Here is a 25,990-nt window from a genome sequence, read left to right as displayed (position 1 = left end):
GGTACCTTTGAAAGAAAACAATTTTCCTGCCACTGTTCTGTGAAGATGCTCATAATCACAGATTGCAAATCAGCAGCTTTTCAGTGACATGGTGGCTCTGTAAGGCCTTATGTGTCTGTTACTCAAAGATAAGTAATCTTATTAGGAAGATGCTGTATTCCTATTCGAACCAAAAATTTAGGCTATAAGTGAGGGGACTGTTTCAGATATATCTGTCAAAGATCTGCTTTTGTATATATATATTTACAGAAGTATAGTGTGCAATTCCCTCCTACCAGTGTCTCTGGATTCAATTGAAAGTGAAATGGATGCTTGAATTTGACCAACATAATGAATAGTGCCCTGTGAAAATGAGCATTTTAAAATGAAGTCTTATCCCAGTGGCAGAGCTTCATATCATCACTGCACCTTACTCTGATTTTATGAATTCTTTACTCCAGGAATCTTCCCCTGGTATTTTCTTCTTTCAGTTTGTTTTTCTAGGGTTATAGGTGGTTTTTGGTTTGCTGGTTTTGTTGGGGTTTTTTTGTTTTGTTTTTTTATGTGGCCTCTAACAGATTCTCAATCTTTTACTTTTACACCTTTACCATCCATGCCCTGCTTCTAGAGATTCCAGGGCCTTGTGGTTTTCTGATACCAGGTAAGGTTGTAAGTAGCTCTGGAATGGGTGATCTGATTAAGAATGGACCTTCTGACCTTCCTATTGTGTACCCCAAGCAGATTTCTTTCCTAAGACACGCATGTTTACCCTTTGTTTTCCCCTGTGATGAGTTCATCACTGATTTTTCATGATATGTTACTTAACATATTGTATGGATAGTTTTGTTATTTTTAAATCCACTATTTGAGGTCCAATAATTGTCTATCTGAAATGCTTGTTTCCACTGCATTGTACTAAAATTGGTGAGTTCATTGCCAGCTTTAGCAAAAGTGACATAGTGTAGATACTGATTTATGGCCAGGGATATGCATGGAAGATGAGAAGTTCCTGAATCACAAAAGGTCACAGCTTGAAGTTTTTCTTGGCAAAGATTTCTCTAGAAGCTGATATGGAGAGGGTTCATGTCATGTTTTAGATGACAGGTTTTGTCCGTCACATCAATAGCTACTTCTGTGTGTGTATGTTTGTCAATAAAACACAATTAGTTTTTACTGTTTGCAAAAGAATACTGCTTCTTTTTTCTTCTATTTTTAGAGTATTTTTCCAGTTAGGGCTTGTTCAAGAATAATCTACAATGTGAAATTCAAGTATATGTCTACGATGGTAGAAACTAAACAATAGTTTATGAGCTAAATTCTTGTTCATATACAAGAATTTTAACACAAGGAACGGTACAGTGCAAATGAAAATAAGCTACAGAATTTACTTTCTAGTAAACCTCTGAGATGTTTCCATTTTTTGATGTTGCAACTGAAGAATAATATATCGAAATGTTAATTTTTGTGGGATACTACATATAGAATAGTTGGAAGTAAGCACAACACAAAATCAGATACTGTGTTGTTTACTATCTTGTTGAGACTTAGGTTCCCACTTTCTGGGCCTGTTTTGAAAATGAAATTTAGATTACTAATCCATTTAGGAAAATAACCTTAGTTACTGAATGTATTTTAATTCATGCCAAATGACAAGCATTTTATTGCATAAGTAGAAAAGAGGATATGATGTTCAGAGAAAAGAGCTGAGGCCAGGAAGAATGGACTTTCTGGCTTCAGAACAGTGTTATACTGTATTTTTTATTTTAGTGTGTGCCTTTTTTCACAGAACTTCTCAATGTAGTGTAGCAATAATCTGCAGTAGTCTAGAGTAGACAGGCAGGACTTTTTTTTTTTTCCTTGGTGTTTTAATTCTACCTCTGCTCTTTGCTGGTCTAACAGAAACTTGAATCAGGTATAGATTTCTCTTTCAAAATAAGGTAATGAAGACAAGAATAGTCAGTGATTCATAGAGATTGTGGCTTTGGCAGAAATTACTGTGTTCATCTGTTTGGATTTGTTTGCAGGCTCTGACACAGAAGGATACCAGCAACTACAGCTTTAAAATAATTTTTTAAAAGAATGTCAACCTCTAATGTCTAACACCTACTAAATCCTTATAAGCATCTGGCTTCCTTCCATGCCAGTTCCTTTACAATGACTTATCTGAGATTAATTTTGCAAAGAAAAATAAGTAAAGAAAGTTACAACAAAACAGCAAAAAAACAAAAAAACCCATCTCAGTGAAAGTACCGTTTGCTTGGAAAATTTTCGCTCATTTTGAGTAAAACTTAGGAAGCCATCAGGCTCATAGCTTTATTTTTGCTTTCTCTTATCCTGCAGATAAAAAAAATAAAACAAAAATACATTAAAAATTGTTCTCAGTAACACCATAAAGGGTGGGACTGCAAACTATGAGCCTTTTTTCTCAGTTTTTACCTGTGTGACACTGCTGAAAGTGACAACAACTGAAACTGTATTCCTCATTTTGTTAATTGAAAGGGAAAGTAATTTTCATGGGTCAGAACTGTGCAGCTTTCAGAGAATAGGAACGTGGGAATCACTTTGGTGTGATTTTAAAAAACAAGCGATAATTAAACCAGAAATCCAACCCCAAATTTGTTTGGTCATGTCAAAAGAATTAAGGACAGCCCAGGATTTCAGTTCTCAAGAAACACCATAAAGTCTAAGACATAATTTTAAAATTTAAAGCAACATGGCAGATATAGCCTGTCAAATGTAAGTTAAAAGTTGTTTCTGACTGTTGAATTTTGTATTTTTAAGGGCCTGTGGATGTTAATATTCTTGCTAAGTGTAACCCCTGTTTATCAAATCCATGTAAAAATGATGGGACCTGCAACAACGATCCAGTTGACTTCTACAGATGCACTTGCCCGTATGGTTTCAAGGTAGGTATTGAATGAAGAGGAAAATGCTTCCTGTGATGCAAGCTTCTCCTTAATAACCTCTGTTTGATGGCTTGCTTCCACTAGTGATTCTATTTTCTTGTTAAATTGCATTTGTTGTATCCTGCGTAGGGTCAAGACTGTGATATTCCCATTCATGCCTGCATTAGTAACCCATGCCATCATGGTGGAACTTGTCATTTGAAAGAAGGAGAAAAAGATGGTTTCTGGTAGGTTATTTTAAATTGTAATAACAAGGTAGAAAACTACTGAGTCTTATGGACAAAAACAATTTTGGTGTTAATCTTTGGCTTCTCTGGGTTTGCTGGTAAGCGGATCGAGAAGGCTCCCTTTCCGTGCTGCTGAATTTTTCAGAACATGTTGCCATCCTTGGAAAGCTTCTAAAGCTTTGAAACTGTTCAAAACAATAACAAATGATTGGGATTAGTTGAGGCATATCAGGTCAAGACAACATAGTATTGACGCCATTATGCTAATTAATAGCTAGCTAGATCCCTGCTGAAAAAAATCTCACAATTCATCTGTTGTGTGTATTACTTCAATAGACAGCATGTAAATGATAAAATGTAAATCCCAGTGAAACCGAAAATTAATGATTCATTTGGAACTCACTATGCCAGCAGATAAACATGCTGTGAGCATTTTTAATCTTGAGTTATTTAATCACACAGTACAATTACTCCAGATGTACTTCATGAATTATGAAATAAAGTTCTTTAGCATTCTTGTGTGGAATTATTAGTTGTTCAATAATCTCCACCTCAAGCTTGTTAGAAATGGTAGCTCAAAAAGATACAAATCACCATCCTGCAATTCATTATGATATTATTCTTATTTTCAATCCAAATTCTACCCAAAGATTAAATATCTTTCTATTAAAAATTAAGCATATAAATCTTAATATTATGCCTCTATAATTTAGAGTGACAGTCATGTCTTAGAATTTAACCTTTTTCGTTTATTTGTTTAAACACCATGTATTTTGAAAATTAAAGCAATCTTATAATCAAAGCTGTAAAAATTACAGTGGGTGGTCGTGTGTATTCATCTTATCTTTTACATTTACTATTTTGATGGGGGAGGTGTTGTATAAACATATGTAAAAGCAAAAAATGCTTAGAAGAGTTTATACAGGCTTGGGTTTTAGATGTGAATGTGTGTATTATACATGGAACATTTGACATTTAGTTGAATGATAGTGGAACACTGCTGTTACATACTAATCCCTGATTCCACAGTCTTTTCATGTGTTTGACTTTAACAAAAAAGTAAACAACAAAACAAATGGATCACTTTCCATAAGAACCATAATCAAATATTACAAAGGTAGCACACTTCTCAAATGAAATGTTCAGTGATTCAGTTTAAAAAGCTCCTTAATCTGGAGACTACAGCATAAATATAGGAGCCTTTACTCTGAAATTTAAAATGTGAAAAATAAACATTTATTATATGGTGTTTCACATTTTATCAAACATGTTTCTTTATGGCATTGTGATTATGAATTATTGTACCTGTTAATTACAGAACTTATTGTCTCCCTGGCTAAAATGTCTATGTGGTTAGCTTTGTTTTCTATATTACAGGTGCATTTGTGCAGATGGATTTGAAGGTGAAAACTGTGAAGTAAATGTTGATGACTGTGAAGACAACGACTGTGAGAATAATTCTACTTGTGTGGATGGAATTAATAACTACACTTGCCTTTGCCCACCTGAATATACAGGTAGGAGTATAAGAGAAAGAACTGGTAATTTAAGAATTCCTAGCAAAACAGTAATACATTTCAGTTTGTAGATGTTATTCTGTATCTTTACTGTAATCAGTGCTATTGTCTCTAGTGAATTTTTCACTAACCTCAGGGAGCACTACAATTGAGCTCTGGAGAACTGCAAGGAGAGGTGAACTCCAGAATTAATTTAATTTATTGTAAACATAGGAAACGCACTTTAATCCGAGGTTTAGTTCCATCATTAGTTCTACAACCTATTGGATTGCTCAGCTGGTTTAGGGTATTCAGATTTAAAGTCAATATTTAAATCATGAAAACCCACAGCAAGTGAAGATAATAGAACACAGGTACAAGAAATACAGCTTCATAATCTGACATTATTATTCAGCCAGTACTGATGCTGGGTATGTATTCGGTAGAAATTTCCCCATGTAGCATAAGCTAGGGCAATGGAAGTTAAAAGTATATGTAGCCAGAATAAGGTATATAAAAATAAGTAGATGGTCCACATTTGGAAGAATAGACATAATCTTCTTAGACAAAATAACAATTAATGCATTAGAAACAAATAATAGGTAACAGCATCAATAAGTAGAGACTGATGTTTACTATTTCTCCTATAACTATATTTCAGCTATATGTGAGCCAAGATTCAGCTCCCCTGGGATCAGTTGCTATCTCCTTTAAAAATGTGATCAGATATGCTACTGTCTAGGCTGGAAGAAAGCAAAGCAAAGTCACATCAGTCCAGTATTCCTGTTCAGTGGCTTCATGCTAAGAGGTTTCATCTATCTGTTAGATAGCAGACAACTCATTTACACGTGCATTCCTCCTCTGCAGCTTTGCAGGTTTTTCTACCTGTGTCATTCATTTCTTCATTTTTGGCATTCCTATAGATGCATTTAACTGCTTGAGTCAGCAGCTTGCTGTATCCACAGAATGCCATGGAAAGGACTCTTTTGTGTTAGATCTCCATGGAATGGATGCAAAGGCTTGTTACGTGCTAGCCTACAGCGTGGATAAAGTGTGTCTGTTGCATTTTTGTGGTATTGCTATTGAAATGGACATTTTACATTTACAATTAAAACAGCAGCTGTAGCATTTCTCTATACATCCATATGGTTAGAGCAAAAAGGAACACAAAAACATTGGTAACATTTCTGATGTTGGTATTGCAGTTAAGCTTCTTCAGACAAAATTCCAGAAAGTGTATTGTTTTAATTTGGTTCATAATTATGAATAATTCTAAAAGAAAAATACTATAATCTTACATGGAAAGTGGGTTTTTTGGCTAACTAATTATTTCAGAAAAAGAGTTGCTTTTACAGATGCAATTCCTACTCATAATTACTACTGAACTCAGTAGGTTGAGAAGGTGAGAACTTTCTCACCAGCTCTCAGTAAATCAAATCAATTTATTTGTAATCAGTAAGTTCAGCTGTTCTCGTTTTTAAAAAACGTTGAGAAATTATTCTATCTCATCAAATTTTTTTCAACACCTTACCAAATGTATTTTTTTTCACATAGAACAACAGAGTCTCAATGCATTTTAAAGAAAAGTTGGGAAAAAAGAATTGAAGCAAAAGTTCGAGTTTTTCATTCCACGGGATACAGTGCAGACTTCTACAATATACCTTCTATCTTACACAGCTTCTAGAGATAAGACACCATGTGTGAGATCTGAAGTCATTTTTGAGATGAGTTGTAAAGAGAAAATATAAAACATTAAGCTTGGGTTCTTCACATCTGTCATCCTTGATTTTGCATAGTAATTTAATCACCTGCAGTGTTAAGAATTAGACTGATAGTAGTCTGGACACATCAGGATCTAGAAATGGTAGTGTTCAGAATATAAAGTAATCTCACCGTTGTCTCAAGTGTGTATGAGGTACCAAATTATTTATAGGAATTTTTTTTTCTCTGGCCTATAGCATGATTTGAAAGATAAGAATCCATGTCCAGTATGGATGCAGTGACTTTCACAAGGAGCTAACTATGTAAACGTTTGGGTTTTGGTATCTGTTCAGGTTGCAATCAGATGTGTATGTTGCTAATGAGTTTCTTTATGAAACTTATTTTTCACTAACCAAATTAATGTACTAGGTGGGCAAAAGTAGGTGAATAATCAGAGAAACAGGTGATATTTTCAGTAGGTAAAGAGATCTTTAAATTCTGAAATACCAATCCCTATCTGAGAAGATGGAGACTGGGACAGTATATATACCAGGAAAATCCCACTGTAGGCTTGTCCTGTTCTCCTTTAATTCAGTTGGAAATAGTTCAAATTGTCTGTGTTCAAGATGTCAGAGCATATATGTGCTGATTGTGGAAGTGCATCAGCCCAGAATATTTTTATGGGTGAATGGTTATCTACAAATATGCTTTATGTTTCAATAGTACTGTATATGAAAGAAGTCAACTGAAACCTGCTGGTATGAAATGAAAATAATTCTTTATTTTAATGTTTATGTGTTGTTACAATCTCAAATTAACCCTGAAAATACCTACAAAAGCTACGAAAAATACTGTAAAGAATGTTGCAGTGCAAAACCAGTTACTTTTTGACTTCTCTAACAGTCCCTTGAATATTTCCACTTCTCGAGTGCACAGTGTTTGTTTAAAACCAAACAATTAAAAAGCTCATTGTTTTGTTGTTTAGGAATCAGGAATCCAGGTTTTTCTGTCACAGTTCAGTTGTACAATTGCCTCCAGTTACAGGTGGAAAGATAAAGAATGGTATTTGCACTACACTATGAGCTTTCTCAAGATCACAGACTAAATCTGAAACAGCAATAAGCAAATGGACATTCAGAGTGTCCCATGGAACCTTGACAAATAAACCACTTAAAATACCTATGTCCTGCACTCTTTAACCTTACTATTCTCTCAACATTATCATCTCCCTTTATTTTAACCTCAGTCTAGTAAACTTCAGGTCATTTTATGTGCATTCTATAGATTGCAGATGACCATTTCTCTTGCTCGTTACCATCAGTCATTAGATCACAGATCTAATTGATCCAGAAGTAAAACCTTTCCTATGCCACCAGTGGCATCTACTTCTTACCTTCTCTGTTTGTTTTGCTCTGCTGTAGGTGAGACTCTGAAGCTTGCTTCATTTTGCTATATCAACCTCTCTGCTGCTGTAGTTGTGCCTTAGCTTAATGTGCTCTGCTGTTGTATTACAATGTAAAAAGTCTCTTGTCTCTTCTGTCTTTGTCACTGCAAGCTGCTAATCTGAATGAGGTGGAAAAAGGTCAGTTGTCTTTTAAGCCTATTTTCACTTACTTTGGTTTCTCACTTTCCTTTCCTTAAAGGTGCATGGATTTCAGTTCTTGCAAATGATCACATAAGACGTACATAGATATAATTTAGAAAGCTCACTGCAAATCCTCAAATTTAGGAATGTGGCTCTTGCTGTGAATACATGTCAGAAGAATGTCATTGCAGGTTCAGATTGCTGTGCAGGAATCCTTTGATACTACTTCGTTGTCTTTTTTCAGATGTATTAAAATTGTGCAGCCACTGATTGGAGTAATTAAAAGTTTTACTTGGTGATCTTCTGAAATCTTTGTTCTTGTCCCCTTAAAGACATACCCTGGTTCCATTCTGATGTGTTCAATGTTTTATAGAACTGTTTTGCTTTAATTGCTTTGTATAGACTATGGTACTAGAAAATGTGCTGGAGTATAAAATGATATTCTTCTTGTTCATTTTTTTTTTTTGGTTTTTGGTGTAAATATATATAGAATCTGAAATGACCACACTAAGCTGAGGCTATGATACAAGAAAGGTAATAGTGGAGGATTTTATGACACTAACTTGGTTATTCCTGGTTTTTAAATTTTTCTTTAAGTTTCTGCCTAACACCTATCTCACAAACAGAGATGGACCATCTTCTATTCAGTCTGATCATCTGTACGGTTTGAGAGCTAACAGAATCATAATGACATATTGATGAATTTACATATTTAGTTTTGAAAGCAAAAAAATAAAAATATTTTCATTTCTCTACAAGTGCCTGTTGGGCAAGGCTGCAATTATCATGGAATTGTTTTGGATGGAAAAGGCTTTTAAGATCAAGTCCAACCATTAAGCTAACACACTGCCAATTCCATAACTAAACCATATCCCTAAGCACCACATCTACTCATCTTTTAAATACCTTCAGAGATGCTGACTCCACCACTTCCCTGGGCAGCCTGTTCCAATCTATGACAATTCTTTCAGAGAAGAAATTTTTCATAATATCCAATCTAAGCTTCTCCTGGCACATCTTGAGGGCATTTCCTTTTGTTCTGTCACTAGACATGTGGGAAAAGAGACCAACACCCACCTTGTAACAACCTCCTGTCTGGTTATTGTAGAGAGTGATAAGGTCTCCCCTCAGCCTTGATATATTGAGACAGCTGATGAATAATTATTACAAAGTTAAACTCAAAGCCTGAATTCTCTTTGTAACTTATGGAGAAAACAAGAAACTCCCAGAAAATTGTTCCATCTACAGCTGTGTTCCATGCTTAAAGCTGTATTCCTTTTAAATGTGTTGCTGTATTTGCATTGTCTGATTAGTTGTCTGGACAGAAACTGGCTTTGTTTCACCTTGTCACTTCTCAGGTTTTCTTTCTACATTGTTCTGTTACTATCCCTCTATGAAGCAGGCTGACTTTGTCCCTAGAAAAACTTGAAAAAACGTAAGCTCAGTATATACAAATATAAAAGTGAAGTTCTTTGCTATTCTTGGTTTTAATCTGAAAAACAAACAAAGAAAAAACAACCTAAGCAAGCCAAGAAGTATCAACCAGATGACAATAAGTGGTTTGACATCTTTGATTCATGGATAAAATTTTGCTTTGGCACTGATTTCCAGGAGTGTAAATTACAGAATTTAAGATCTACTTTGGGAAATTAGAAGCAAAACTTAATTTCCATGTACATGAAAAATAGTTTTTCAAATGGAATGTAAAGGGAAGGTGCTACTATGAAGAAACTCAAGTAGACAACTCAAGTTGAAGCACCTGTTACCTGTGTATAAATAGTCTTTCTGGTACTTTAAGTGTCTTTAAATCTAATTCAAGTTAGAAAGGCAATGAATCCGAAATGGAGCAGTACTCACTGTAAATGTATAACAGCAGTGTGAACTACAAAATATTAAAATAAATTATTATATCAAGAACAAATTTCTCACAAAAAAGATGCTAAAACCCAGGGCATTTGAACTAAGTTCAAAACCAAATTTTAAGCAGACATATCATGCAGCTGAAAATGAAAGTTATAAATAGTTGCTTGGAGGGTCGCTCATTTCAGTCATGCCTGACATATATTGAATTTTGACAGTAGTAGGGAAAAAAAAAAAGGATAATTTTAAGTTATTGTCTCAGTTTAGGAAAGCCCTAGACACAGATACAGATTTTTTTTATATGTTTCAAATGACTACATGGCCTTTTTGCTTCAACAATAAGTGAGTTGAATTTCTACTTTCTGTCCCTTGGTAATCAAATAAGTACTTGCCTAAAATTTAAGTATTCAAGTAACTAAAAACTTGTCATGTCATATAAAACTTGATAAAAAAATTAATTACTTCATTAAGTCAAGGTCATAATCCTAATTCTTGTAAGAACTACACGTAAGCATTAAAGCATTAGACCTTTGCTATTCTTGCTTTTCATCACTCACTGTAAATTTTTGTTTCACCCAGCTCAATATAATTTAGATTACTATTGTATATTAAAATCTTGAGTAGTGAAGTAATTTTACTGCATTTTCATAAAAGAGGAATATACATGATATCCTTGGCAAACTGAGCCTCCTGCTACTTGTTTGATCATTGATATTACTGATTCTGGTCTGTAATCCATCCCTTTATTTTCTTAATTTTCCTAAAGATTACCAGCCTTAAAGTTACTATTTCTTTGTAGTTGCCAAACAGCATATGTAAAACAACTAGAAATGTTGCACTAAATAAGCTCCATCTTCTACTGAAATCAATGAGCAGGGTGAATAAATAAATGGAGTTAAGCAATGGTGAAAGATAGGAACAGCCCAGCAATAAATATCATCTAAAATTTGACTTCAAAATTCATCTTTGTTAAATAAATTTGTTGCATCATCCTGTACAGGTAGCTGCATAATCTCAGTAAATATTCCAGTCTTGACCTTTGGGGGTTGGGTTCATTTGGACTCTGCTGTCCACACAAGTTCCACTGCTTGCAGTGCTACTCCGTACCAGAATCCAGACTCCCTAGATTAATTAAACAAGATGTCTTCTGAAAAGAATTATTGCTGGTTCTAATTAAATGTTGGAAACTTTTCATAGAATTTTTGACACTTTTTCCACTGCTTATTTTTAAAAAACTAGTCTGTTGCATCATTTCCTACATAGAGAAGTGTTCCCATCTTTCAATAACTTAATTACAGAAACCTCAGTTACAATATTAGATGAACAAAAGAATGTATGCACACATTGGTGTCAGACTTCCATGAACTGAGACATTTGTTTCACAATCCTTTTTCATTATTTAGAAGTGTAAGTTTTAAAACATTGTATTATGCTTCCCAACTGAGGGAACTCGCCTTCCAGTAAAACCAAGGAGCCTAACTATCAGAAAGTCTATAATTATAATTAAATTAATAATCTGAGGAATGCTTAGATGTTTTTTTTCCCAAGTCTTTTAAGTATTTAATGTCCATATTTTTATTATTTGTAACTAGGGTGCAATATACTTTGCAGTTCTGCATGTAATTTAATATAGAATATATGCCATAATAAGATGTTTGTGTATGCATATATGCACATATTTGTAGATGCATATATACATTTCTAAGTCATAGGAATGTGTATAAACTAGGATTAAAAAACAAAAACAAACCCACAAAAAAACTCAGTTATCTTTGCTTCTTCCACTCCTTGTTCCACTCCTTGCTCCCATATTTATGTCCTATGCTTAAATGTTCCTGGACTTCAATCAGATTTCACCTATTATAACAAGTTCTTCTAATTGATTAAATGCTATGTAAAGAATTCCTTCCTCTTACGTATGTATTTGTTTGAGTAAAGCCCTTTGAAAAGAGGAAGGGATCTGGGTTTTGTTTGATACATGGTGAGATGCAAAGAATCTCTGGTATTTGAGGGTTCTATTTGCTCTGACCTCATCATAACAGTTGTGTATTTCCAGACTAATAAGTCCATTGAGAGTCTCAAGAGGCTTTGAGGATAGCATTATAATCCATTGTACAAGCCATCTCCAGTGGCCTGCATTTGATCTTCAGGCATTTTCTTTCCTATATTGACAAAGTCACCTGGTTACTGACAGCTTTCCCGAGGACTTTTAAGTAGCCTATGAAGTCCATTTTCCTGTGTTGATTCAAAGCATTATTTGGTTTTACAGGGGAAATGCACTTCTTGCAAATTGATAATGTGCTATATATATATATATATATATAATTTTTTTTTTTTTTTTCCCCAAATCTTTGTGTAGAACCAGTCTGGATCTTTAGGATGGTTACAAAGGTTTTGGCTTCTCATCATATTTTTGAAGATAAGAGGTCTCCTGTCTTATCACATAGAGCATACATGTTTCAGATGTGGTTTTAATCCAGTAAAACCATATTTGGTTCAGTTTTGCCCTTTTCTCTATCCATGCTTTAATGTAGATTGTTTCTGAACTCTGTTTCCTTTTATTTACCCATCATTTGAAATAAGTCTACACACCCTAAGAGATAAGTCCTGGAAATAATGTCTGACATCCAGTTTTAAACTCTAGTATGTAAGCACACTTGCTGGGGAAATGGCAAAATTCTCCAGAGGATCTGTTGAGCTTTTTTTTAAAGACAAATATACCTACAACTATCTACTGTTTGCTACAGTTTATTCTGATGTGTACTTCTGTAATTCCCAAAAAGCCCATGGAAGCAAGAAGGCAGATTCTGTGTGGTTTTAGGCACTTGGCAAGGAGCATGTAGAATGTCAAAAGCTTAATGACAGTAGTAGCTACACAAACACACACATATGTGTATTCTGGAAGATACCTTCATTCAGTATTCTCCATTCCAGCTTTATTATCCTTTCTACATTTTTCCAACCTGCCTGTTCCTGATTCTACCCAAATGGTGCCCCTGAACAGTCTGTACTTTCCCATACCATGTTCATGTTGGTGTTATCCTTACCCTCAGTACCGTGTTAAGAGATGAACCCATTATCTGCTATTTTAATCTCACATAACTAAAACAACAAATATTGTGCCAGAAGGAAAGTTAAGCTTGAAGAGTGGAAGTACCTGCTCCCCCCCTGCTGTCTTCTGCTCCTTTCTTCCTCACTGTGGTGTATACTTCTACCTTCTCCATGCTCATCTTCTATTCCTTGACAAAGGACAAGGGGCAGCCCTACTCCTTCCATAGTTTTAGGGCCTGATAGACCTGTGAATCCCTAAATGTGCAAATTTTATACCTGTTATCATACATATATTCTTCATATTGATGCTGGAATAAGTATATCTATGTTAGAAACCAGTGATAAACTTTGCAGGGGGACTGTTCATGGTATTTTCTGATTATTTAGTCAGAGAACAAGACAGTGGTCATCTGTTTACACACCTGTAGGTGCTTACTTGTCATAAAGTTGCAAATAGAATAATGTTTTAATAAAAATGTTTTGTAGATTGTACAGCCCAGGTTGGAAATGAGATCCACTATTAGGCTTCGAGCAGCAGGGAAGGATAGACATTTCACATAGATATTTTTCTTTTTTTTTCTTTTCATAGAACAGATTGTAGGTAATTATGTTGCATTAACATGCAAAAAGTGGAGAGTTGTGTTTAAGGAAAAGTAGAAAGCAAGTTTTCATTTTGGGATAATTGGATTGTATTGACATGCAGTGATATTAACATGGGTTTTTTTCAGGTAACAGATTACTTGTAGTGCAAATCTGGATATTTCCATGTTTAATGAGAAATAAATGTTTTTAGAAATAAAAAGATAAAAGTATATTAATGTCTTGTTTGACTCAGTGAGAAGAATTTCAATTTTAGTGTTTAGTGATACAGCACTGTATATACTATAATGACAAAAATATTTTTTTCACAGTTATCATTTAAATCCATGCATAGATAATTGACACTGAGCTTATTTTTTAAATAAAGGAGTTATCACAAAGATTAGTACTTATTGTGTTATTTATTAAGATTTATTTGGTAGTATTTATTATGAAGTTATATAGGAGGAGGAGGAGGATGATGATATTATTATAATATGAGGTATGCATTACAAAGTTCTACCAGGTACTTTTAAAATAGAAACATTATTTGCAGGACACTATGGTATTTTCATTGACTTGACAGCGTACATTATATTTCAGGTGAGCTCTGTGAGGAGAAACTAGATTTCTGTGCTCAAAACCTGAATCCTTGCCAGCATGACTCAAAGTGTATCTTGACACCCAAAGGATACAAGTAGGTTTAAAACATTGTCACAGTCCAATTTTTTTTTTTTTTTAGTCCTATTTAACTTCTTTTCCTTTTTGTTTTAGGGGAAGCAAGTTCTCAAAATACTAATTCTAGTTATCATTAAGCATTACAGCAGAATAGGCCATTATTTTCATGTAGAGCTACATTATTATCTCCAATATGCTTTACTGAATTTTACTGATCCTTAACAGTTATAATTCCTGTCAGATTTTAAATAGGAAAGCAGAACAGACCAGTTAGTCCATGTGGCAGTCTATTCAGAGCCCTTTTAGTAGCTCAGACCGTAGGAAAATAATTGCATTTAACTGAAGTGTAATAATTATACTGCTTTCTGAGAAGTGATTGTGAAAGAGATTATTAGGAAGGCACATAGGAAGGTACAAAGTATAGAAGTCCATCCCCAGGAAAACTAATCTTTAATTACACCATATCTTTATCATAACTAATTAGCATGAGCTGCTGAAAAGTGTTTTTACTAGGCTTTGGGTTAATAAATATAGAAACCTTGCAGCTTTCAGTTTTTGTTGTAAGCACCTGTTCTATTCATAGTGTGCTCTTGGACTAAAATCAGATGATTTATTATCATTCCTACTACTCATGAAATGACATTTTATTTAAAATATGGCAAAAACAAGTCAAATATATTGAATAATCCAATGAACGTGAAATTACATTGATAGCTTTCAACTGTAAAATAGAAAATTTGTTGGCTTAAATTCTGGTGTGTTACATTTATTTTCTGAATGCCACTTGAGTAAATCTAGTTTGGAAATTGTATTTTACTGCATAGATCATTAATCTTCCATCCTACTTTCTGAGATTTTAAATCAGAAAATAGCACATGCAGTAACTTCAAGCAGGTATCTCAGTCAGCTTTTTAGTAACTTACTCTATATTCATCTTTCAGTTTTCTTATTTGTATATGTTGAATAACAATTGAGACATTTGATTGAAGTACTTAATTTGAAGTTATACAGCGATTTAAAATCACTCTTGGAGCTTGAGACCAAATTCTAGATACTAAAGCAAACAACACCAAGAAAGGAATCACAAGATCTAATCAATCACATATGTCTTAATTTAAAAAAAAAATTAAGTCCTGTGGATGCATGAATCTGTAATTTTTTCCATTCATTTTTCACACAGTTCTGGGCATGCACTCAGGCTAATGCATGAGAATTCCCTGAAGAAATGCCACCAGCATTAACAATGACAGTTACATGGGGGGGAAAAAAAAAACACAAAACAAAAAATTACATTCTGTCTTGAGGATGAGCTGTTTCTAGTTCAGTGGGAGCTCAGGGATAACAGAGAATATGTGTTTTGAGACTTTGAGACTCCTGTTAGTTCCCTAACCACGGAATTATTTAGAGGTGGAACTTCAAGAGGGGAAGTTTATGCATAATCTCTAAGATGTGTAAATGAAGCATTGGTCCATTCATAGCTGTTCAGTTGACAAAATATCCATCAGTATAATGCAAGCCCTGGATTATTTGTCTCAGTTTCAGCAACTAAGCATATTGATTATTTTTAGTGTTTGCAGCCGCTTCCAACATCCTGTAACATTGCGGGTTACTCATAAATTCCAAGAACAGCTGTCAAAAAGATTCATGAGGCCTCTCTAGATTTAAGCCACAATTTTTCAGTATAATGGCAGAGGGCTAAGCATGTGTAACTATCAAACCTGCATTCATTGCATATATGTAGATTCCCCATAGAATAACACTATTAAGCTACAGAGTCACAGTAATGCTTTTTTCTTTTTGAGTTCTAAATAATTTAGTAGTTCCTTAACTTTGTCATAAGCACAACCTGTTGTTTTTTAACTAACAGTTTGTTATCCCACTTGCTTTCCTGTTTCACAGGTGTGATTGCACACCTGGATATGTAGGTGAACATTGTGATATTGACTTTGATGACTGCCAGGACAACAAATGTAAAAACGGAGCTCAGTGTACTGATGCAGTTAATGGCTATACATGTATTTGCCCAGAAGGATACAGGTGAGAAAAATCTAAAGACAATAAAAACGTGTATGTCTCATGTCAAAGTTGGCTTTATTTGGTAATATTAATTTTTTCTGTTTCTATTTAGTGGCTTGTTTTGTGAGTTTTCACCACCAATGGTCCTGCCTCGCACCAGCCCCTGTGATAATTATGAATGCCAAAACGGAGCCCAGTGTATCATAAAAGAGAGTGAACCAATCTGTCAGTGTTTATCAGGCTACCAGGGTGAGAAATGTGAAAAGCTGATCAGTATAAACTTTGTCAACAAGGAATCCTATCTACAAATCCCTTCAGCTAAGATACGTCCCCAAACCAATATCACTCTACAGGTAAGGTTACTTGTGTTGCAGATTCTGATCTGGAAAAGAGTGTAAATTACTTCTTCATGGTATCAAAAATTGGCCAAAGTTGTTACTGGCTCACTTAAAGAGCTTTTCACAATTTCAGCTAAAATCTAGAAGAGTCACTGGAATAACTCTGTATTCATATAGAAGTGGATGGGCTTATTGCTAGGAATATAAATACTTTTGTTTGATTCTCCTTCGAGAAAGAATTTTATAGAGAAGTAATAGAGTATAGCAGTAAAACCATTAATTCCATTAATACAGCCTTTTTTTTTTTTTTTAATATTTATTTTAGGTTCTTTCTAAGTGTTTCTTTCTTTCAACTAGATTGCCACAGATGAAGACAGTGGGATCCTGCTCTACAAAGGAGATAAAGATCATATAGCAGTAGAGCTGTACCGGGGTAGAGTGAGGGTCAGTTATGACACAGGATCTTACCCAGCCTCTGCTATTTACAGGTGAATCGAGATGAAAACAAATTTTTAACTGAAACAGAACATGTATTAATTCCTTATATTAAATAATAGATGGTTAAAAGAAGTATGAAAGTGTTGTCAGACATTTGAAGCCTATTGACAGAAGACAAGATTTGGCTCGGAAAATAACTCTAATGTCAGAAAGAGAATATATTAGTTGATCCATTAAAACTGAGTAAGAGTTAGCTTGCAGCAGAATATTTATGCAGTTGTGTAAAGCTTACATGTAGAACTGGAGTTTTTTACATGATTTTATTGCCAAAAAAATTCCTAGTGTGGAGGGTAAAGTGCAGAACTATGTTGCATAAGGAGAAATTAAATGGAAGTTTCTCTTCTGTGTTAGGAAGTCATATAATGTGGGACTTTTCCCTGCCAAGCCAAGAGAAAACTAAAATCCTGATTATAAAAAAGGCACTACCTTTCAAAAAGAATTTTATTTTGCTTCCAAAGTCATTAGAGCACAGAGTCCACATCTGCTTCTGGAGCATAATTTTTCAGGGTTTTTTTTAAGTCAAATTTCTGTGGTTCTTTGAAAAAAATTACACCTAAATTTCCGGGGAGACTTTATGCAACTTCCCAAGAATGTGCAGACAGACATGGCAAAAGTAAGCAAAAAGACAACAGGCATCATTTCTTGGGTGTGATTACCCTATTGTTGCTACAGATAGATTCAGAAGTAAAGGGGAAGTGTTAAGTGAGGTTTCTTTGAACCTTCTTTTTGCTGTATTTACACCTTTTTTGTTTTAAAAAAACCTCTATTGTATATTAACTTTTAGAGTTTGTAGAAGCTGATAGTGTTCTGCATACTCTTAGGGATATTTCATTGAAAAGAACTTATTTCTAGAAATTATAGTGCTCAAACGGCAATATAAAATCAAAAGCCTAAGTTTATACAGCCAGAAAATAATGCTAAAGCTTTGTTAAGTAATAACTCAAGGGGAACTGGTTTTATTAGTTTACTAAAAGCATTCCCCAGGAAAAAAAAAATCATCCCTATAAAATGCAATATAAAGTACTTCAGTAAAAACATATCCTTTTACAATAAGGATCTTAAGGTTGGTTTTATTTTCTGATGCAGTATGTATTTCATAAGGTTTTTTTAAAATTTTATGAAATGGTTGAGCATATGGAAATAGTATATATTTTAATTGTATATGTTTCAATATATTAAAAATAGGATTTAACTTTACAGGAGATTAAAGGCTTAACACGAATTTAAACTTGCATGAAAGATTTACTTTTCTCAATAACTACAGTTCAAAATGAGATTTTTCTCTTCTGTCTGGGATAAGAAAAAGTTTAGATTGTTTTGTCAGAAGTTTAATTATTTTTGTTAATTTTTATCTTGACAGGTACATCTGTCTGAGAATAGGAAGCAATAGGAATCAGGATCATACGTAATTTTAAGTTATTTTCATTCCCATTTGTCTAAGCTATTGAGAATACTTCTTGCCATTCAAAACATATTTCTTTCTCAGCAATTTAACACTTATTCCAGTATTAATGTGATACAATATATGGTGGTAATTCACACTTGTCCATTTTTGTTTTCTAGAAAAAGATTGGAAAACAATACACAGCTAAAATAAAAAACGATTGGTGTAGAAGGGATAATAGAGTAATAAATAAATGAACATTCCCAATTAGATTAGTGTTACAGAAAAATTAGAAGCATCTCCCATACAATAGTTATCAGCTGTTTTGAATCATGGGACAGGTGGAGAAGGCAGGAGCAGTGAAAAGGATGGGAAATGCAGTGAAGTGTTACAGGGTGACATGATTTTTTTGTGAAGCAGATACACACTTGCTGTTGGTTTTTTATTTATTATTGCTATTTGTAGTAGTCTTAGGATTAGTAAAAGCAACCTTCCTTTTGTTTCAAATGAAATTGATGGTGAGTTTCTCAGTGATACTTGAAAAATAATGTAATGGTACTGAATTTTGCTCCTGAGGGAAGGGTGTGTGTTGAAAGCCATGTATACATTTCCACGCTTCTGTAAGTTTGTACATGTAGCAATCACTTTACAAATTAGATACTATATAGTTTCTATTTCAGGTGCAAGATGTTGTAGTTTAGGATCTTTTACCTATTATACTCTTGATCCCATCATCCGTGCCAACCTACTCCTCTTTTTCTAACTTTTGTTTCTAGCACTCTTGTTTCCAGTTCGTACTGGTTTACTTCCCTAGCATCTTTGTGACATTTCCTGCTCTTTTTCAGCACTTTAACTTCTTATCACCCAGTCATTGCATGCTGTCTTTATGTACCTTTGTTATGTATTAAAGCTGTCCTCTTAGCACCTTCCTTTGGTTTTCTCCCTTTTTTTTTTTCTATGCCTGCTAAATCTGATCAGCTTTGCTCAAAAACTCCTCTCAGGCATAATCTGCATTAACCTACTGATTCACTTCTACTGTTTCCTATTTTGTCCTTCTCAGTATCCTCCTTGACTCAATTTCCAGTCCTGTTTTTGTTACCATCCATTACTCTGATTCTTGCTGTATTCTGTTTCTTGCCCAGTCCTGCTTCTTCTTTCTCTGTAGGCATGATTTTTGCTTCTTCTGAATGAAAAGCCACCCAGTTCTGTCCATGTAACCTTGATGTAGCTAAGGCAATACCTTCTCTTCGGGTGGGTTGGCAGGGCCAGATCCAGCAAGGAGTACTGCAGCCCATAAGTACAGCTGGAGGGAGGTGCTAATCAGTTGGGTGTTGACATACAGCCAGCTTGGACAAAGAATTTGGGGATCTAGCCCTCCAGATTCTGCAGACTTCATGTTTTCAAGATCTTAACACCTTGCCTCAGTGGATTTTCAGCAGGATGATAAATAGACATTGTGCCAGCACACTAGTAAATGATATAACCTGCAAAGAGAGGTTAATAGAAGTATGAAAGAGAGGAGTTTGTTCCCTTCAGGTTGGGAAAATAATTTGGTCTGTATAGAAAATCAGTTTCAGGCACCATTCACTATGAAAAATTCAGAAGAAACAACTGCATTTTACCAGAATTATAAATTGCTGAAATAATATTCTGAAACAGTGTCTTAGGCTGCAGTAGGTGCCTAAGAGCCACACAGATGTTCATTGACCCCCCTTTCCACCTCTAGTGGAACAGAGGAGGAGTAAAAGTCCCCTCCTAACAGCAGGCACATCCCTTCTGTATTCACTGAGGGGCAGAGTGAGAAACAGAGGTGGCCTTGACACTGTGCCAGAATTATTCATCAATAGGTAAAACATTAGTGCATTATCAACATTGGTTTTGGTCACAAATCTAAAACCAAGCACTATATCAGCTATTATGAATAAGATGAGCTCCATCCCAGCCAGACCCAGTACAAATAGGTGATGAATTATAAAAGAAAATGAGTGTATTTTTTTAATGAGAGATATGAAGAAGCCAAAGGAGACTTTTACTCAATATTTAAGAGCAACCAAGTTTGAGAACTATTTGTAAAGATGGGAAGTTATTTACGGTGAGGAGGACAGAGAAGAACTAAAAAAACTGAGAAGTTGATATAAAGATTTACAGATTTCATTAAGGAAGTGAAGATTCATCAATAGTATAGGAAAAAGAGTAAGACATGTTGTACTGCACTGAACAATGAGGAGATGCTTGAAAGAGGCCAAAATGAAAAAAGAAAAAAAGAAAACAAAACAACCAATAGAGACATTCAAATAAAAGTTTTATAATAGGAATGGCATTGAAGAAATAGTTCCTTGAAAAGGAGTAAAATGGGAGCTGTCAAGCCTACAGAGGTGCTTGCAGTAGCAACTTCGTAAAGATACGAAATGGTGATTTAATCCTGACAAATATTTAGGCAAGAATAACAGCAGTTGAGCTGTATAGAGTGAATGAGAACTGCTTTAGCAATGGGAATTGATTGCAGAAAGAGCCATCATCCCAAAAGTACTCATCAGTCAGTCTGAGTAACATGATGGCAGTGCTAAGCCCAATATAGAAAACTAATCCATTGGAGGAGGCTATTTGGGAAAAGTTGATCGACTTGGGTTTTGTTCTGTCTGGACATCCATTTTTAAATGTTAAATGTTTTTTTACACACACACAGGAAAAAAAAGCTTTTTCATTCTGTAAACTGCTTTTCATCATCTGTTTATTGGAAATATGGGAATATTTCTTCCCAAATTATTATTCTTTCAGAGTTCCAGAACCTTTAAATCAGTTTTTCTTACAGCTTTTCGTTAGGATCTGTGCATTCAGTTCTCATTACTCCAATGGGAAATGGGCTAGAATTAATGTAAGTGCATTGGCAGGAAATACTGCACTGATATGACTTGTGTTTATTTCCCCTTTAATTTAAACCACCCTTACCTAGGATGACTCCTCTTTCTGCAGTAAATTTCTACCAGTAAAACAGTTTAAACTAGAAGCTTTTAATAATCACTCTTAACAGAGACACATTCCCTTTACACGTGATGTTTTATACATGCCTGGACTGACCTCGTGCTGTAAAAATGCATGTTCTGTGTTGCTCTCATCCTTTTAAATACTACTGTGTGAATGGTTAATAACTGTAAAATAGCATAAATTTTCTTGGAACAAGAACATTATATTGGGGTTTCTTGTTTACTTAAGTGATGTAGTCGTATGTGTTTTGACTTCTTAGCACAAATTCTTTGACTGATTAATTGCAATGTGTTCAATAAAATAATCCTGGCACTTTCTCAGGGCTTGACCACAGCAGACGAACTTCTCAATACATTAAATAGACCTTGCTCTTTAGGAATAATGAGCCTTTTCCTTCCCCTCATGGAACCTTGCAGTCCCTCTCCTGCTTATTCCAGAAAAGTGTCTATTCTGACAGTGTCTGCATTTGGACTTCCACATAGAGCTAAGTTTAAGTGAAGAATGCATCTCACCATGCAGATCTTCTCTCCATATTGAGCTGAGCCTGTCCATGTAGCTAAGAGTAATAACTAATAAATAATAAATAGCTAAGAAGCTCTTTAATGGGTCACAGCTATAAATGACCATGTGAGTGCTTTTGATCTGTTCCAGGACAAAAGCAGTTAGGTTAATTAAAACATCACTAAGATTGGTACAGGGTAATTTGCTTGATTTTTGCCTTGAGATTTAGGAATCTAATCCCTTTCAGCTATGCTGCTCTCTTAACGAGAAGAACTAATTGGTTGCATGAATGTTCAGTCCATCTTAGGGTATTGTACTATTGGTTTATTTAAACAACTTTTTTCAAACACTTTAGATCACTTATTTGATAGTGCCTTGAAGCAAATAAAGGCTCTCAAGGGAATGATTATAATGTCTGGTCTCTGGGCTACAGCTCCTTGTCATAACTTCCATGCAGCCATACATTCAGCTCTTAATACTTCAGTGGAAAATGGGCTAGAAATAATATAAGTACAGCAGTCCCAGCATTGAGTAATAATATTCTTCCTTCTCTGGGGTACTTATACTGTGTTCAGGGGCAGTTACCTGCTCTTAAAGATTTGCTGTGTATTGAGACTGATCAGCATAGGCAGTCATCTCTTGTGCTTCATAACATGTGTAAGCTTTTCCTTACCAAGCACAAGCACAGAGCTTGAAACAAGCTTTTTCTGCATGAGACACTTTGGGCATTCTCCTACTAGTTCATTCATATATTGTTAGTAAGAAATGGTAAGAATAATACCATACCAGAAAAATAAAACAGTATTCACTGTACTAGCCAGAAGCTGAACACACAGAAATAACTATGCCTTAATAAAGATGACAAAGAATTGCTGTCAGTGGAGCTGTCTGCACCAATGGTGGGATTTTCTCTGGCAGGTCTAGGGTTAGATGTAGTTCTGTATCCCATAAAATAATAGGTTTATATATCACTGGAATCAACTCAGACCTGGATGCGTGTGAAATATTTATACCCAATAGCATGCAATATATAGGACACACATGCTCATATTGCAGTAACATTAGAATCATATATAATGGTTTAGGTTGGAAGGGACCTTTAGCAATCACCTACTTCCACCCACCTTGCTGTGGGCAGAGAGATCTTCCACTAGATTAGGTTGTATAAAGCCCCATCCAACCTGGCCCCAAATATGTCCAATGATGGGGCATCCACAACTTCTCTGGCAACCTGTACCAGTGTTGCACCACCCTCAGGATAAAGAATTTCTTTAGATAATCTTCTTTTACTTTATAGGTTCTAGCTGATCTAAATCTACCCTCTTTTAGTTTCAAATGGTTACTTCTTGTCCTGTCACTGCATGACCTGTTCAGAAGTTTCTCTCCATCTTTCTTACAATCCCCCTTTTAAGTACTGAAAGGCTGCACTAAGGTCCCCCAAGAGCCTTCTCTTCTCCAGGCTGAAAAACCCCAACTGTCTCAGCTTTCTTTAAAGAAGAGGTGTTCATTGTTGCAAAAGAACTCCAACCCTTTTTATGGTTGGCTTCCTGCCTAGTAAATGTATTTCAACTGATAGTTGCAGTATGATCTAGATTTACACATCTCACTTCTCAGTGAGGGCAGAAACAACTTTCAGTGAAAAACAGCTATTAATTTATAATAGAAATTATTCATAGAGTGTTATTGATGGACTATTATATTGTATTGGCTTTTAAGCATACATGCATGCTCTTGCTTAAAACCTGTTTTTCAGGAGACTGCGCTCCTGGAGAAGTTCTGTTCTGACACTGTATTAACTATTAAAGGGGAAGAAGATGAAAAACTGTTGTAACCAGATCATCAACTGTTTAAAAATAATATTCATGTTTATTTTGCAGTGTGGAAACTATTAATGATGGCAATTTCCACATTGTGGAGCTGCTTGCTATGGATCAGGTCCTGTCTTTATCTATTGATGGAGGAAGCCCCAAGATAATAACCAATTTGTCCAAGCAGTCCACTCTGAATTTTGATTCTCCGCTATATGTAGGAGGTAAGAGCATCTTACTGCTTCATACTAACAGTATCACAGCTAATTTAGTCCAACATGTATTAATAAACACAGGACGAGAGACTCATTCATTGAGATAGCAGCTTAAGATGAAGTTTCAGCAGTTATTCAGCATGGGTAGTTGATGCCTGCTTTAAAATACTGTAATTTTCAACTGTTATTTAACTTTTTATTATACTGAAGAAGTGTGTTTAACATTGTTCAGTTACCTGAAGAGGCAGTAAAGCTAATTTACAAGTGCAGAACATTAGCATTCTGTTTCAATTGTGTTTTACATTTCCATTTCACTGTACACATATCTGCAGGAGATGACAGCAAGACACATAGCCATGAAGTGTAAGTTCTGGAGCTCTTACTGCCCAGGGTGGGTAGGACTTACAACATGATTCCCCATGACAAGGGAACCAACTGGAGAGTTGCCTCACAGCATGTGGCAGGGTTTGGGGTTTCTTTGGGAAATAATTGTTTGTTTCAGTAAAACTGGTAGCAGATGATTGTGGAAATAAACTGAAATAATTTTGATCATGTGCCTCAATTTATAGAACCAAGGATGCAAGCCCATTGTTTTAACCATCAGTTTCTGTTAAATTTCTGATTGGCTGTCAAAACCTAGGCAAAGTAGTCAGAAACTTCAGTCACCACATTGTGCTTTCTTAATCTCCTTGGTAGCAAATCTTAAGTTTTTAGTGACCAGAGATTTAGCATGGTTTTTAAATTCTGCTTATATTCTGCTAATCATCTCACCTTATGCTCTTACATGAGACATGTAATGAGTTTCCTTCTCGTGTTCTTTTGGTGAACAGAATTCTTGGTTTTTCATTTTGTCTAATTCTGAAGAACTGTGTCTGAAGATAAGCTTTTAGATTGGAGTATCTTGCCAATTTGCAAAAAATTCTGCCACCAATAGTACATTTAAGAGATACTTATTTTCACTAGCAAACATGCTATTTATCTTCTTCCTAAATATGCAGAAAAGCTTAGGGTAGCTGCTTAAATTTAACTCTTATGGGAAAGAATAACAGGAAGCTGCTTTAAGTCAGATCAATAATAGTCCCCTTCTCCTATAAAACTGGTATAAGAAGTGCCTCAGTTACAAGTGATGAGGGGTAAGTTGACTTTTGTCTCTGAAAATCCCCAACCTTCCCTTAAAACACTTCACTTTTTTTGACAGATCTTTTCAGATTTTGTCATTGCCTCCTTCCAGGGGAAGAAGTACATGCTAGAATTCAGTAGTAGCCAGCACCCCCCATATCAGCAGAGAAAAAAAAATTGAAATTATCAAATGTATGAGCTGTCTCTAAAATTGCATCATATCATGAATCTTCAAAGTAGGACTGCCTTGTGAAAGCATATTGCATTTTTCCATGTTTATATGATATCCTGTGCCACTCCTTTTTTTTAACTGCTTCTTAGTGCAGAATGATCCCCCTTTCTCTTCTGGGCACCTGTTAATGAAATGAAGTTAGACTGACAGCTAGAAAAATTTATCCTGTGCAAATACTTACTTGTTGATTTGTGACAAATGGTTCTCCTCCTTGCTTCTTCACCTTGCAGATCTGTACTATTTCTTTCATTGGCTTGATTCCTAAGTGTAGGAGTCTTTTTCATCCTAATGCATATTGTCTAGAGAAGCCCCATGTTTCTTCTGATCTTCACATTCAAACTCCAAGCAGATAACTCTACTCTCATAGAAAATATTTGTCAAAAAAAAAATTAGAAGTGTATTACAAGCAAATTATTATAAAATAAAGGAAAAAAAAATGGGGGAGGTTGATATTCAGCTCTTAAATTTGTGTGTTCTGTATGCTGTATCTATCTACAACCTTTAAAAATCTTGAGACAACATTAACTCTTTTATGTTACCTGTGCTTTTCATATTCATTCAGTTTTTTCATATCCAACTCTATCTAGAATTTTTAGAGAATTTGATCACACCTTTCCATGAGTTAAGAACTCAAATTCTCACTAGGATTTTATGCAATATTTTTATCCTTGCCAAAGTCTTAGTTTGACACCTATACCATCATGTAGCTTACACATACTCTTACCACCTTCCTGTTAAAATGGCATTTCTGGTAAGCATCATCTCATCTGGCAAGATGAAATTCAGACTTGACAGCAAGCCTTTGTAGGGTTTTCTTCTCATTCTGTCTCTC

The 25,990-nt window shown here is 35.0% G+C and overlaps 1 protein-coding gene across 14 annotated transcripts in view; it reads left to right on the top strand.

Moving 5' to 3' along the window:
* Positions 1-25,990, top strand: part of SLIT2 (slit guidance ligand 2) — a 244,033-nt gene that overhangs the window by 207,268 nt on the left and 10,775 nt on the right. For 7 of the 14 annotated variants that reach the window (XM_071743851.1, XM_071743848.1, XM_071743855.1 and 4 more), the window contains 10 exons: positions 608-640; positions 2,761-2,885; positions 3,015-3,112; positions 4,490-4,629; positions 7,865-7,891; positions 13,988-14,081; positions 15,962-16,099; positions 16,191-16,431; positions 16,774-16,904; positions 23,662-23,816. In XM_071743851.1, the coding sequence (XP_071599952.1) occupies positions 608-640; positions 2,761-2,885; positions 3,015-3,112; positions 4,490-4,629; positions 7,865-7,891; positions 13,988-14,081; positions 15,962-16,099; positions 16,191-16,431; positions 16,774-16,904; positions 23,662-23,816 (1,182 nt within the window). Of the gene's footprint in view, positions 1-607; positions 641-2,760; positions 2,886-3,014; positions 3,113-4,489; positions 4,630-7,864; positions 7,892-13,987; positions 14,082-15,961; positions 16,100-16,190; positions 16,432-16,773; positions 16,905-23,661; positions 23,817-25,990 lie in introns of those variants that run through there. The other 7 variants (XM_071743858.1, XM_071743857.1, XM_071743853.1 and 4 more) reach the window with 4 other exon arrangements.

Source organism: Heliangelus exortis, chromosome 4 (assembly GCF_036169615.1).
Source record: "Heliangelus exortis chromosome 4, bHelExo1.hap1, whole genome shotgun sequence".
Lineage (NCBI taxonomy): Eukaryota > Metazoa > Chordata > Aves > Apodiformes > Trochilidae > Heliangelus > Heliangelus exortis.
Note: the sequence above shows the minus strand (reverse complement) of the source record. Positions and strands in the feature narration are given on the sequence as shown.